At 43.2% G+C, this 14384-nt stretch overlaps 1 protein-coding gene and 1 long non-coding RNA gene across 4 annotated transcripts in view; one reads left to right on the top strand and one right to left on the bottom strand.

Moving 5' to 3' along the window:
- CDH10 (cadherin 10) overlaps positions 1-14384 on the top strand; it is a 167414-nt gene that overhangs the window by 88006 nt on the left and 65024 nt on the right. For all 3 annotated transcript variants that reach the window (XM_075921417.1, XM_006112616.4, XM_075921416.1), the window contains exon 3: positions 11449-11743. In XM_075921417.1, the coding sequence (XP_075777532.1) occupies positions 11449-11743 (295 nt within the window). The remainder of the gene's footprint in view (positions 1-11448; positions 11744-14384) is intronic.
- Positions 11753-14384, bottom strand: part of LOC112547772 (uncharacterized) — a 129716-nt gene continuing 127084 nt past the window's right edge. Inside the window, exon 4 of the long non-coding RNA XR_012901753.1 lies at positions 11753-12144. This is a non-coding gene — a long non-coding RNA (uncharacterized LOC112547772). The remainder of the gene's footprint in view (positions 12145-14384) is intronic.

The following is a 14384-nucleotide window of genomic DNA, read 5'->3' on the forward strand; positions in this document are numbered from 1 at the left end:
GTTGCAGGGCATAGGACGTCTTGGATTTATTGGCTGGCCTGGTGCTTCTAGTTCACTGTAAGCTGGTTTCCAGGACAATTCACATTTTATAGTGATTCTGTTGGGAAACAAACAAACAAAAAAATCATGTTTTCTTTGTTTTCAGTGAGTCTCCATCAAAAGCCAGAAGAGCTCAGAAGCACTGATGTTAATGAAGTTTTGCATTCATTTAAAAAGAAAAGGACTTGATGTTTATACATAATGCAAATTGTGTAATAAGATGTATGAAGGCTAATGCTGTTTTAATGGTTATTTGGTTAATACCTAAGCTGCTTTATAAAGTCATATTTAAGCTATCTAATAAAAACTATGCTTCTTATTGTTGTCACAAAGGTCTCCTCAAACTGTTGCTTAATTACCTCTCTGATTGCTGTCCTTATTGAAAAGCCTGTGTAGATTAATTTTTTTTCTTTCCAATGTGTATGGAGTTTCCAATGTAGTGAAAGGAAGGGCTGCTTTGGGTTTCAGCACATTGAGCTCCCTAATTCACATCAGACCAACTTATGTAGATTGTTGCTGAATGTTTGGCAGAGTGTGGGTATGCTCTTGAATCCTGGTCAATTCTTTTCAATATGCATAAGTGGACAATTTTCGAATATATGCTAAGAGGGTCCACAGTGCCAAAAACTAACAAGCCATTAAAAAGAAACCTTCCAGTCTTGAAACATATTCACCATGCATACTAAGCACTAGTACGTCTGAGGCCACTTAAAATCCTAGACATAAGGAGCATTTTCCCCCTGCCCCCAACCCTTCTGTAAGGTCCCCCACATAATATGCTTATATCCTTAAGGAGTGAGGATACAGGCAGTGGGCAGTCCCAAGCTGGGTAGGGGTAGTTCCAAAGGATACACATCACCTTGCCCAATAGCTATATGAAGAACACCCCCAAGAGTTGATATACATTTACAGTGTAAACCCCTCTGCCATGGGAAGACTGTGTCAGAGGTACTGCAGCAGCCCCTGGTTATGGCAGGGATTGATCTAAGGTTCTAGTGAGCAGGAAAGGAAAACTGGGCTTCAGAGCAAATGAGAAAACAGTCATTTTGTGGCTAGATCTTGCCTTTTGTAAATCAGCAGGACAGCTCAGTCAATAGCAAACACAGCCACTCTGATGGAATAATGTGGGAGAAACTGTATGAAGAAAACCTCACAGAGCTGATGTAACACACTTGTGATGAAGCCTCTGTTGAACTTATGGGCTATGTCTACACTGCGCATTGTTGCGCAAGAAGATATGCAAATGAGGAAGAATGGCTCCTGTGCAAGAGAGGTTTTTTGCACAAGAAGGAGCTGTATAGACAGCTCCTTCTTGCGCAAAAGCCCCTTCTACAAAAATAGAAGCTCATTAGGTATGCAAATGAGGCATGGTAACATTCATCACCGTGCCTCATTTGCATATCTTCTTGCGCAACAATGCGCAGTGTAGATTTAGCCATGGAGTTTGAGGTCTAAGAGAGCTGGAAGTCCTTTAGCAAATGGCATCAGGCTAGAGAGCAGCAGTTAACAATGAGGTTAAAAACTCTGAGATTAACTGCTGTATGGACTTTGTTTGTTTGTTTGACTTTTTCTCCCCTCTCACCCAAAGAACGTGAGTGGAGTTATACCAGATGTAAATTGAGCCCTGTGACGCTAATGAATCCAAAGTGAAATGAAATAATCTAACCTTGGCAGTGCAGTACAGAGTCGAGTTTTTGTGTTTGTCTGTTCTGAGCAAGTAGGAGTATTTCAAAGCTTTTCTTAACTCCCAACCAATATGCAGTTGCTGTATATTCTTTTAACTTTGGTCTCTCTTCATCTTTCCCAGTCCCACAAAATTGCTCTTTCTGATATACATTTTTCCTCTCTGTTTCTCAGCTCTTTTAAACAACGTGCTATAGCATAGGACTTGCAAGCTGTGACAACATAAATGAGCGAGATTTCAGGAGATTAAGAGTGAGACTGTAAGTGTCTCATTGAAACACAGTGCAAAATCCTTTATCAGACAAGAGAGTTACTTAAAAAAACTACCTTCAGAATAAATCGAAATACGCGGGTCTCATTACAAATGAATGAGATTTGGCACCAAGCTGTGTTACTTAAAACTCAGCAGTTAGGGAAAAGATTGTGCAGGCCAGATACGCTAGAAAGAGAAAAGGGAAAGGAGAAATGATTTTGCCACATCTGCTCTAGATCTTGTCTTCTAGGCTGGTACAAAGGGAAATTAACTGGCAAGTTTAAATATCTGATGTTTTGAGATGTAGGGGAAAGAATAGTTCTTCAATATATGAGTTATAAAGTAGAAAAAAAGACCTTAATTCTAATAAGTAAGGGTATGTCTACACTACAAAGTTAATTCGAACTAACAGCTGTTAGTTCGAATTAACTTTGATGGGCGCTACACAGGCAAACTGCTAGTTCGAACTTAATTCGAACTTAATTCAAACTAGCAGAGCACTTAATTCGAACTAGGTAAACCTCATTCTACGAGGACTAAAGCCTAGTTCGAATTAAGGGCTGTGTAGCCCCTTCATTCGAACTAGTGGGAGGCTAGCCCTCCCCAACTTTCCCTGGTGGCCACTCTGGGCACCACCAGGGAAACTTGGCTGCCCCCCTCCCGGCCCCGGAGCCCTTAATGTGGCACGGTCTGGCTACGGTGCCCGTGCCAGGTGGAAGCCTGCCAGCACCCAACCAGCAGACCCTGGACCTGGCACGGCACGAGCCAGCCACCCACTGCCACCCAGCCCTCCTCCTCTTCCCGGGACCAGGCTGGCGGCTCCCAGGAGCCTGCCCAGGTTCACAAGAGGCGGGCGCACGCCTGGTCTAGTGCGGAGATCGTGGACCTCATCCACGACTTCCGCACTAGGCACAGGAAAGTGGCCGTCTAGGGCAGGATAGCTGCCAGCCTAGCCACCCAGGAGCAGGTTTGCATGAAAATCAAGGTGGTCGAGTGAGACCCCTGACCCTGAGCCCTGAGCTTAGAACATAAAAACATAAGAACGGCCGTACTGGGTCAGACCAAAGATCCATCTAGCCCAGTAGCCTGTCTGCCGACAGCGGCCAACACCAGCTACTCCGGAGGGGATGGACTGAAGACAATGACCAAACCATTTGTCTTGTGCAATCCATCTCCAGACTTCCACAAACAGAGGCCAGGGACACCATTTCTACCCCTTGGCTAATACCACTCCATGGACCCAACCTCCATGAGTTTATCTAACTTCTCTTTAAACTCTGTTCTAGTTCTAGCCTTCACAGCCTCCTGCAGCAAGGAGTTCCACAGGTTGACTATTTGCTTTGTGAAGAAGAACTTTCTGTTATTAGTTTGAAGCCTGCTATCCATTCATTTAATTTGGTGCCCTCTAGTCCTTCTATTATGGGAACTAATGAAGAACTTTTCTTTATGGACCCTCTCTACACCACTCATGCTTTTATAGACCTCTGTCATACCCCCCTCAGTCTCCTCTTTTCTAAGCTGAAAAGTCCCAGTCTCTTTAGCCTCTCTTCATATGGGACCTCTTCCAAACCCCTGATCATTTTAGTTGCCCTTTTCTGAACCTTTTCCAAGTCCAAAATATCTTTTCTGGGGTGAGGAGATCACATCTGTACACCGTACTGAATATATGGCGTACCACAGTTTGATACTTCCCCTCCTCCTTCTTCACCTGGCTTCCCCCTTCCAGCTCCCTCCTCCCAGGTTTCCTCCTCCCCTCTCCCACCCTCTCTCTTCCCCTCTCCCACCTCCTTTTCCCAGTCTCCCCCAGTTTTGTTCAATAAAGAGAGTTTCTATTTTTGAACACACATGTCCTTTATTTTGTACTTCAGGAAGGGGGGCTAGGGAGGGGTAAGTGGAAGGAGGTGAGGGAGGAATGGGGTACGAGCCCCCGATGGGGAGGACTGGGGTGGCTCTGCGGGCTCCTTGGGGTGGAAGCTCTCCTGCAGCCCCCCGATTGACCACCCCCCCCCCGGATGGCAGTCTGCGGCAAGTGCAGCCGGGCTGATGGCCGAGTGCTGTGATGTGCTGAGTGTGGACATTCAGGGCACTCCAAGCCAGGACTGCTTTGCTGTCCCTCCTCGAGTTAGACAAGCGAGCGGGGAACCCCTGAGAACTGTCTGTCCAGGGTGGGGGTCGGGTCCCTTTAAGCACAGCCCTCGGCTAGCCTGAGAGAGCCGCTCCATGCTCTAAGTCCTAATCTGATGCCCTGCCGGCTCTGCTTCCGGCCATCCTTAACCTCGGTTCAGGAGCCATTCAATGTGGACATGCTAGTTCGAATTAGGAAAATGCTAATTCGAACTAGTTTTTAGGTCTAGATGCACTAGTTTGAATTAGCTTAGTTCGAATTAACTAATTCAAATTAAGTTAGTTCGAATTAGCGCTGTAGTGTAGACGTACGCTTCTATTTTGGATCTCTTTCCCTATTGCAGAGCTAATTATGTTTCTTCAAAAGCCCTTCATCTAATAGGCTTATTGATGCATCTCTTTCCAAACTTTGTCCATTATTTATTGTACTGCCTTCATTTTAATAATCGTAGTAAATGATAGTTCTCTGATTAAAGTGTTTTTAGGATAAACAAAATATTTTAATCTTTGTGTAGATTGATAACTAAATGTACCAGGCTGTGTCATATGGTAATTACAGTTGCTGTAGCGTGAGTCAGACCTGATTGGGAATGATGCAGAAGATATTCTGTTTTTTGTCCAGTAAAATAAATTCTATAGTGGTGATCACTAAAAAGTGAAGTTCTCCTGTGGGAGATAGAACAAGAAATTCATTGGTGTGCAAAATACCAGGTATGGGTATAAAAACAAAACCACATCTTAGCAGCTGATTGTTTTGTGAGACAAAATTGCTAAGTGAAACAGATGTCTATTCCTTTCTCAGCTTGGCTGTCATGAAACACAGATGCCCATTAACCAAAAGAGCTATGTGAAGTGTTTTACACTTAAAGTAATATACAGGAGGAAAAAATCACACACTTCTTTTTTGCCAATTATCCAGCTAGTCATGAAAAGACAAATGATATTTCATTTGGTACAGTATCTCAGAGTTTTCATAGAAATATTTAAAATCATTCAGTATTTTTTCCTAAAACATCATTTCTAATAGATATTTCTGGTATTAGCACTCTGTGTGGCTCTTAATAAAAAGGGTGGGTTTTTTATTCCTTTGGGATAATGCTGTGTGTTTGAAGGCAGTGTCAGAGGACGTGCTTTTCAATCTCACATCAGGGTAAAACTGGGGCACCTGGCAGAAGTTATTCATTTCTGACACACAGGAATGAAATATGACAGTGCTTACAGAAAGAGCTGGAATACAGTCTACTTCCTCACCTCACTTCTGTGTGTTTTACTGCTTTCTCCTCTAGTGGCAGTTGTAGGCTGACCTGCAAAACTTGCAGCTTAAGGGGGGAGTGAGCACCTTACTACAATATGTGCCTGATGTTTGAGAAGTATTGGGCACCATCAAACTGACCCACAGTGTCTGAGAAACCCTGTTGATAGATCCTCCCATGAGGATCTGAAGTCTTTATGTATTAAGTGTGCGGACTACAGCCTTTTTCTGCAACCAATTAGCAGCCAGATACCACAAAAAAGTTCATAGGTGTATTCTTAGAGTCCTTTATTTAGTTACCTCTGATTCATTTGGATGCTGTAGAGGAAGACACTGTTTGACTAAATGTTGTGACTTTTCCCAAATGAATTTGATGGTGAGAGACACACTTTGTCATCAGCAGTTTAAGTACTTTTTTGTATATACTCCTGATCTCCTCTGAGCATTTTAGTCACAGTTTAAAATATGTCAAATCTCTGAAACTCAGCATAGATTCACGATCTTTTATGATAAATACATTTCCATTTTACATTCATAACAAACTAGTTTAAAATATGTTTGTGATTATTATACACAATACTCCAGGACAAAGGAGAATCCTATGTCTCTCCATGCTATAGTGTCTTTATTCAGAATGTGTAGGTATCCTCTATTCATTCTATGAAAAAAGCAGGGCTGTCCAAGTGACAGAAAGCAGGCAACCATCATATAGTCAATCAACTAAAACACTGATGAATTAAATCAAGTTCCTAAGCGGGGTTTTTTGGGGGTTTTTTTGGTGGCTCGGAAACTTTTCAGGATTCATTCTAGTAAATATGTAGTGTAAATACCAAAATTATCTGCCACCACATAATTTCTTCAGTTTTTGTTTAGAGATTATTCAATATATCTTTTGAAAATGAAAGAAAAACCAGACTCTCCAAATTACTATATAAGAAGTTGAATAGTTGTTTAGCTGGTTCTGAACAACAACCACAACAAAAAACACTTGAAACCTTTCTTCATCTCTCAAACTGGAATTATCTCTTGAGGCTTGGGGAGAAAAAAAGGGTTAATATCACTTTTCCCTCCATACAGTTTTGTATCACCTTTATTTTCTATTTGTTGACTGGCTACAAATAAAGACATCCCAGGAGAGCTTATTTTGGGGGAGCTATGTACCCCAATTTGCAAACAAAAGAGGGTCTAAAGTTCTGATAAATTATTCTCTAAGCCCACTTCAAACCCCTTCAGTGTTTTAAGGTCTTTCTATTACTACAGGTTGCACCTCCCAAATCCGGGATTCTCTCTTCCAGCAACATCCATGGTCCAGTATGACCCCAGATGTTCCTAGGTGAGAGAGCCCTGGGGCAGGAGGGCCAGCAACTGGGAGCCAGGTGAAATCCTGCCTGTCTACTAGCAGTGGGGCCACCGCAGCCTAGGAGGAGAGCAGTCAGGGGGTGTCTGCTGCCTGGTAGTGTGGCCCAGACCACAGCAGCCAAGAAGGAAAGTCTGCCTGGGCTGCAGCAGCCTGGGAGGCAGCCGCGGGAGTGGCAGCATGATTGGGGCTGCATCGGGGCTGGGGTTGTGCTGCAGCAGCCCAGCAGAATCAACGTGGCTGTGGCCACATGTCGTGCAGCAGTAGGGTTGGGGATGCGGCAGCGTGATTGGACAACCTGCCATTCGGCAGTGGGGCCAGAGGTGTCCAGCTGGCCAGCAGCAGAGCTGGGGCTGACCTGCAGACAGCCGACCTGCACTGAAGGAGCTGGCAGCAAGGAGGGGTAGCAGGCTGAGGGGCTGGTATCAGGAGACCTCCCTTTTGTAGCTAGCTGGACACATACCCCCCTCATTGGAGTATGGCTGATTAGACACAAATGCCTGTTCCTCCCCTTGTTTTGTACTTCTAGCTCTCTCAGCTAAAACTTGACTAGCTCCTGTTAAGCAAATGCAGTCTAGAAAGGTTCTGCTAGTTGAGTTTCCTGTAAGGCTAGGCTCTTATTTTAAAGCCATTTAGCTGATGCGGTTAAGATAATTTCTGTTAGCTGAGCAAATGTGGTTTAAGTAGCTTTCTGTTATGTCAATTCTATAAGGCTAGACGCTTGCTTAAAAGTGACATTGTTTAAGTGGAATTAATCATATGCACTTTTATAAATATGTATGTGACCTATAGAACGAGCGAGGAAGTGTGAATGAGAAACATCCAATCACAAGGCAGTCCTGCTCTCTGTAACTTTTTAAGACAAGGAAGGACCCTGCAAGTGTATAAATAACGTGATAAGCACCCAAGTGGAAGTCTCTCTCTCTCTCTCTCTCACTCTCGGACAAGATGTAACATCACAGCAGAAACCTGGGACTGGCCTAGAGAAGAACATCCCTCCTGCAGATCCAAAGGGATCTCCAGGGAGCACTGTGGCCTTGTGGTTGATCTCCAGGAAGCTGTTGCCTTGCCAGCTGCAGCTGCTTATGAAATTAGAAGAAATCTATGCCGCACCTGTTGCCTACCTCCAAATTCCTAGTATGAGTGTGATGCATGTGTGAGTATTACCAGTACCCTTAAGAATTTACATCAATAAACAACCTTCAGCACTGTTCCAGTCCACTCTTTGTCTGAGTTCTTTCCTCAGCTGGTCCAGGGATAGGTATACAGCAAATTCCCTTGTCTGGGACTGGTTGGTCTCAAGGGTGCTAAACAAGAAAAGTCCAACCTGTAATGTATTTATGTCTGTTGATGAATGCAACATCGCTCATTAGGCCACCTGAGGGGGATAGTTGCATGCCAGAACTCAAATACCTATGGTTTTTCATGTGTTATATTTGCCTATCTGGAATTTTGTGAGGTGTCTTTCCAGACTTTTAGAAAATCAGTGCCTGTTGGGATTGTGGAAGCACCTTTTGATGACAAACATTTGGAATGAGGCTTACAATGATATGCCTCTGAAGCAAATGATATTGTAAGCTTCTTACGATAAACCAAGAATCCTGTGTTTCACATCTTTAGGCGGGGTATTTGAATATGCTGTAGCTCATAGGCTAGAAAAATAGCTAAAAGGATCTTCCCTATAAACCCATGGTCTGACACTGGTTTTGGCAAATCAATTTTACCTCAGCAAATTTGGATCCCTTTCTCTCCAGAGAGCCTGATCACACTAGTTTAATGCTGGTGAAGTGAATTTATTGTGCATGTGCAACTCCCATTAAAGTTGTTAGAAATTCCCCATGCAGCTCGAGGGCAGATATAGCCCTTAGTGTCTACAATAATTTGGTAAAAGGAAAGGACTCTTTTAAATTAGCCTGTCACCACTGCATATTTTTATCACCATTCAGTGACTTAAAAGATGAATATTTCCGGACTAGCATGTTGACTTTGCTATGGCATTAAGAAAGTGGGACAATATGTGACTACATGCAGTCATTTGATATTTAAGATGACAATGTTATTGACTCAGGGCTATGCAATTAGAAATGTATTAGAATAAGTCTAAAACTATTTTAAATGCTCTACATATATACATATGCAGAGATGATATGTCCTGTACACAGAATACTTCATTTATTAAGTAAAGCTGTCAAACACCTCTAAAATAGGGCTCCCTGCAACCTTGAATGTGGCTTGGTTTGACCAGTTGAGGGGGAAGGAGCAGTAGTCTTTTTAAAGAATTTCTCTTTCCTTATTTTTGGGGGTAGAGATGGCCTTGATTTGGAGTTTAACCAGGAGAGGCTCAGGTAGACCCCTGAGTCCCTGCACATGTAAGGAGAAGAGGAATATACATAGTAGGGACATACATGAATAGGCTTATCAGTTAATCTAGTCAACTACTTGCATTCCCCATCTTGCTGCCTCTGTATCGGAGTTTGGTGAGATCTTTTTGTATCATGGCTTTGTCCCCCTGGTCCTCCTCAAAACACATAGGTAAAGGAACAGCAAGTAAGATTCCTTTTTTTCCCCCTTTGGGTATGCAAAGGAGAAAACCAGGGAAGAAAATTAGGAAGCATAGAAGAGGTGGAAGAGAAGGAGACTATGGAGAGGTTGAGACTTCCAAGTTGTAGATGGCAAAGAAACTGGAGGGAGAAAAGGAGAAGAGAACTAAAGATGACATAGAAGACACTCCCCTTAAAATTACTGTTCTTGTTTTGTTTCTGTTATATGGCACCAGCTGCTCCAACCATCTCCTTTGTTTGTAGAAAAGGAGAGATGTATGACAAATGTGTTTTGTTTTGTGTACTTTATTTTAATTTTTAGCTCAAACACAAAATTCACCCAGTAATTCTTTGCTATGTGTGTACACTTTCTTTTAGTTGTGAGAGAATGAGAAAATTACAGTAATCAAAGTTCAGTAACATTTAATTGGTTTTCTAAGTTTCTAACTTGATAATGGCATTAGTCCTAGATCCTCTATAAGTTCCCTTCCTTCTCTACCCATTATGAGTGTGTGGGAAAGATTCAGTTTCTGAAATTGTACTGCAACAAGAGAAATTAACTCTATCACCTTTACTTCATCCCTCTGCTCCACTGAATTAATTTAGTTTCTTCACAGAAACCTGGAGATTGCTAAACCAGAGCAAACTAATGGCCCATCTAGTTTAGAATCTTGCCTCTGATATTGGCCTGAGATAGAGACTTTAGAAAAGAGAATGAAAGCAACATGGTGCATCAGAAAAAAAAATGAACTTCATGCCATGGGGAATATTTAGACCTGATGAAGTGTGCCCTAAGCAAGAACATCTTTTTGGAAGCCTAACTTGTATGTTTGAAGATGGTATTTGTATAAGTATTCAGCACTACTTTAATATTGCTATGCTGTTTTCCTTGGCTATAGTTAGAGCAGGAGAGAAAAAAAGCCTGAATTGCACTAGTTTTATTTCATGTTTGAAACTTTTTGGACCGTTCTAATACTCTTGGGGCCTGATTTTTTTTCCTAAGATGAACTTTGACTCTACAGTTTTGTGCCTTTAAATAAATGTTGTAACTCATTTGAAAGTGCAAAGAATTGTTGACACATACTATAGCACTTATCTGTTCACCTGTTTGCATTATCGTTGTATGTACAGCATGATTAGATAAACAAATAAGTTAGTGAGGAAACTAACTGCATAATTACAATGATCAGAAATTTTGCTCATAGCTGTTTTAACTCATTTTGCTGTGGGCTTAAAAAGCTGATTGTTTGTTTTTTCCCCAAAATTGCATGCTCAACAGCATGGCTACAAAATAAGCAAATTAGAGGTACTTTAAAATTAATATTTGGGCCTTTATCAAATATGACACATCTGTAAAATATAAATACATTTTAAAATATACATTTCAGTGTGAAAATAAATTGAATAATTCATTCTGCAAGTCAGACATAACAGACTCCATGAGATAGGGAATTGTGTAACAAGAAGCGGGGGAAGTGATGTTGAATGTAACAGTCTGGCTTAGTCAATTGCATTTCAATATGCTACTATATAATAAAATATTTTGCATTAGGGATGTTCCAGAGTCAGAAGCCATTAGTGAAGAAAGATATCTAGATAATATGATTCAAATCAATACCGATTGCTTATAATTCTGTTGCTTTTTACTTTAAACCATTTAAAGTATTTGATGGGCATAAAAGTGATAATGAGTTACACTAAAATGTACTCCAGTTTAGGAGAAGGAAACATAAATAATAAGAAATAAAAACTTTAAAAATTGTGAGACACATCACCAGTTCTTCTGTTTTTCTTAATTGTCATGTATCCTGCCATGTCCTTTATCTGCTTAGTGAATTTACAACTAACACAGCAGGTTGTGAATTTTTAATAGGCTCTCTTCAAGGAAAGAAAAGGTCAACATTAACATAAAATTCTTCTTTAAGATTTGTGGCACAAATGTTTCACAGAAGAGAACAGGTGTTGCTGGAAAACTAAAATCTGCTACAGCAGTCAAGCTAAAAGACTCTTTGTGTTAAGTAAGGGAGACATGAATGCTTTAGTACAGCACAATGTTTGCAGTATGCCAAGTCAATATAAACAGAAAATAACTGTTTTCAGTGCTAATCTTGTTTTTGCATGTTGGATGACTTCATAATTTTAAAAAACTTACCCCCTTTTTAAAGTGAAAGATTTTTTTCTCTCTCTCTTTCTCCTTTAGCTTCACTCTGACCAGGACAAAGGAGATGGCTCTCTCAAGTACATTTTATCAGGAGATGGCGCTGGTACACTTTTTATTATTGATGAGAAAACGGGAGACATTCATGCCACTAGGAGAATTGATAGGGAGGAAAAAGCCTTTTACACCCTTCGTGCCCAGGCTATTAACAGAAGAACTCTGAGGCCTGTGGAGCCCGAGTCAGAGTTTGTCATCAAAATCCATGACATCAATGACAACGAACCAACGTTTCCAGAAGAAACTTATACCGCTAGTGTTCCTGAAATGTCAGTAGTCGGTAAGTACAAATTTCCAGTGTAAATACATATTTTTAACATTTAAAGTAATTGTGTTCCCAACTATTATTAAGTCAGTGAAGCCATGTTTTCACTCATGGGTTCTGTATCTAAAGAACTATACTCCCTTGCTCCTTTTTCTAATGCTGGAAATTTCTGTTTATTCTCTGCCTTTGTTCTCCTCTTTTGCTTTAGTTTTTGGAGGTGTGCACTTTGTTGTTCGCCTTCCGGCTGTCCCTTACCCTGCTGGTGACAGTAAAAATCAGGAGTAGTTTCACTGTTCTCCTCTTCACACTTCATTTCACTCTATATCCTAGTTCTTAAGCAAGAGCTTTGCCATTTCTTCTCATTTTTGCTTGTGGCTGGTAAATGGGCTGGATAAGAGCAATTGCTAGCTAGAATCCTATGAAAGGAAATAAAAACAATGTTACATACTGTCCTACATGCTGACAATCACTTTGTGGTAAATATAAGCCAGGACAAATAATACAAAGAATCACAATTAGCTGACATGATGCTGAATTCAGTTTGTCTTGGTGTACACAGGCTGCAGAGTTGTGGTCACATCATGTCAGCTAACCTGTTCAACCTATAGAATAGCCCTCCATATGGTAAAAACATTTTTACAAAAGGTTCAGGTAAGATATTTGTTGAGTTAGCATACAGTTTCCTACTACAGTAAACTTCTGATAATCAGGCACCTTTAGGACCCAGGGGGTGCCGGATTATCAGATATGCCGGACTATCAGAAGGGGGGGCTATGAGGGGTCTGGAGTGGGGTGGGAGGGGATGCCACCCCAGACACCCCATAGCCCCCCCTTACGATAGTCCGGCTCTGCCCCAGGTGTCCTTGATTCAGTAGCTGCTGGTCAGTTTCAGCAGCAGCTGAATCGGGGATGCCTGCAATAGAGCAGCTCGGGTGCTGCCGGGTTGGTCCCGCAGCGCCGAGGGGTGGCGCTACGGCACCAACCCAGCAGCACTCCAGCTGCTCTTGGGGATGCCTGGGACAGAGCAGCTGTGGTACTGCCCAGTTGGTCCCGTAGCGCTGCCCCTCGGCGCTACGAGACCAACCCTGCAGCACCCCAGCTGCTCTACCCCAGGGGTCCCCGATTCAGCTGCTGCTGAAACAGGTCAGCGGCTGATTCCAGGAAGCCCGGGGTAGAAATGCTCTGCCCGGGGCTTCCTGGAATCAGCCACTGATCTGTTTCAGCAGCAGCTGACTTGGGGACGCCTGGGGCAGAGCAGCTGGGGTGCTGTGGGGTTGGTCTCGTAGCGCCGAGGGGCAGTGCTACGAGACCAACCCCGCAGTACCTCAGCTGCTCTGCCCCAGGCATCAGGACTCAGCCTGCTGGTGAAACTGACACTGCTGGTCAGTTTCAGCAGCGGCTGAATCCCGACGCCTGGGGGAAAGCAGCTGGGGTGCTGCGGGGTTGGTCCCGCAGCGCTGTCCTTTGGCGCTGCGGGACCAGCCCGGCAGTACTCCAGCTGCTCTGCCCCAGGCGTCCCCAAGAGCAGCTGGGGTGCTGCCGGGTTGGTCCCGCAGCCCCGAGGGGCAGTGCTACGGGACCAACCCAGCAGCACCCCAGCTGCTCTGCTTCCGGCTTCCCCGATTCAGCTGCTGGTCAATTTCAGCAGCAGCTGAATGGGGGAAGCCTGTCCGGCTGCCCCAGCACTTCCGGGTTCCTGATGGTGCTGGACCATCAGGAGTCCCGGAGCATTGGATGCCGGACTAATGGAGTTTTACTGTACATTCAGAGTGCAAAATAACTTGAGTAACTCTAGTTATGCTAACTTTTTAGTGGCTACTAGTATGTGAATTACAAGTATATTACATAATGTTTTGAGAGACCGCACTGACCCTGAATAGTATTTACAGCCCATAGAAGAAGACACTGATACTAGACGGTGAGAACCCCACATAACGTTACAGAATTGTATGCAAGTATCATCCTATTAACTGCATTGGTAACTAGATGCATCTACAATGTGGTGTAAACCTCCAAACATCTCAGACTGTGTCTATACCGCATCCCTTTTCCGTAAAAGGGATGCAAATTAGACACATCGCAATTGCAAATGAAGCGGGGATTTAAATCCCCCCGCATCATTTGCATAAACATGGCTGCTGCTTTTTTCCGGCTCAGAGCTTTGCCGGAAAAAAGCGCCAGTCTAGACGAGGATCTTTCGGAAAAGAAAGCCTTTTCCGAAAGATCCCTTATTCCTTATTTTAAGAGAAATAAGGGTATGTCTACACTACAAAGTTAGTTCGAACTAACAGACGTTAGTTCGAACTAATTTTCATAGGCACTACACTAGTGCTCTGTTAGTTCGAATTTAATTCGAAATAACGGAACGCTTAGTTCGAACTAGGTAATCCTCATTCCACGAGGATTAAGCCTAGTTCGAACTTATTATTTCGAATTAAGGGCTGTGTAGCCCCTTAATTCGAACTAGTGGGAGGCTAGCCCTCCCCAGGTTTCCCTGGTGGCCACTCTGGCCAACACCAGGGAAACTCGGCTGCCCCTCTCCCGGCCCCGGATCCCTTAAAGGAGCACGGGCTGGCTACGGTGCCCGTGCCACGTGCAAGCCTGCCAGCACCCAGCCAGCAGACCCTGCACCTGGCACGGATCGAGCCACCCACCC

Source organism: Pelodiscus sinensis, chromosome 2 (assembly GCF_049634645.1).
Source record: "Pelodiscus sinensis isolate JC-2024 chromosome 2, ASM4963464v1, whole genome shotgun sequence".
NCBI lineage: Eukaryota > Metazoa > Chordata > Testudines > Trionychidae > Pelodiscus > Pelodiscus sinensis.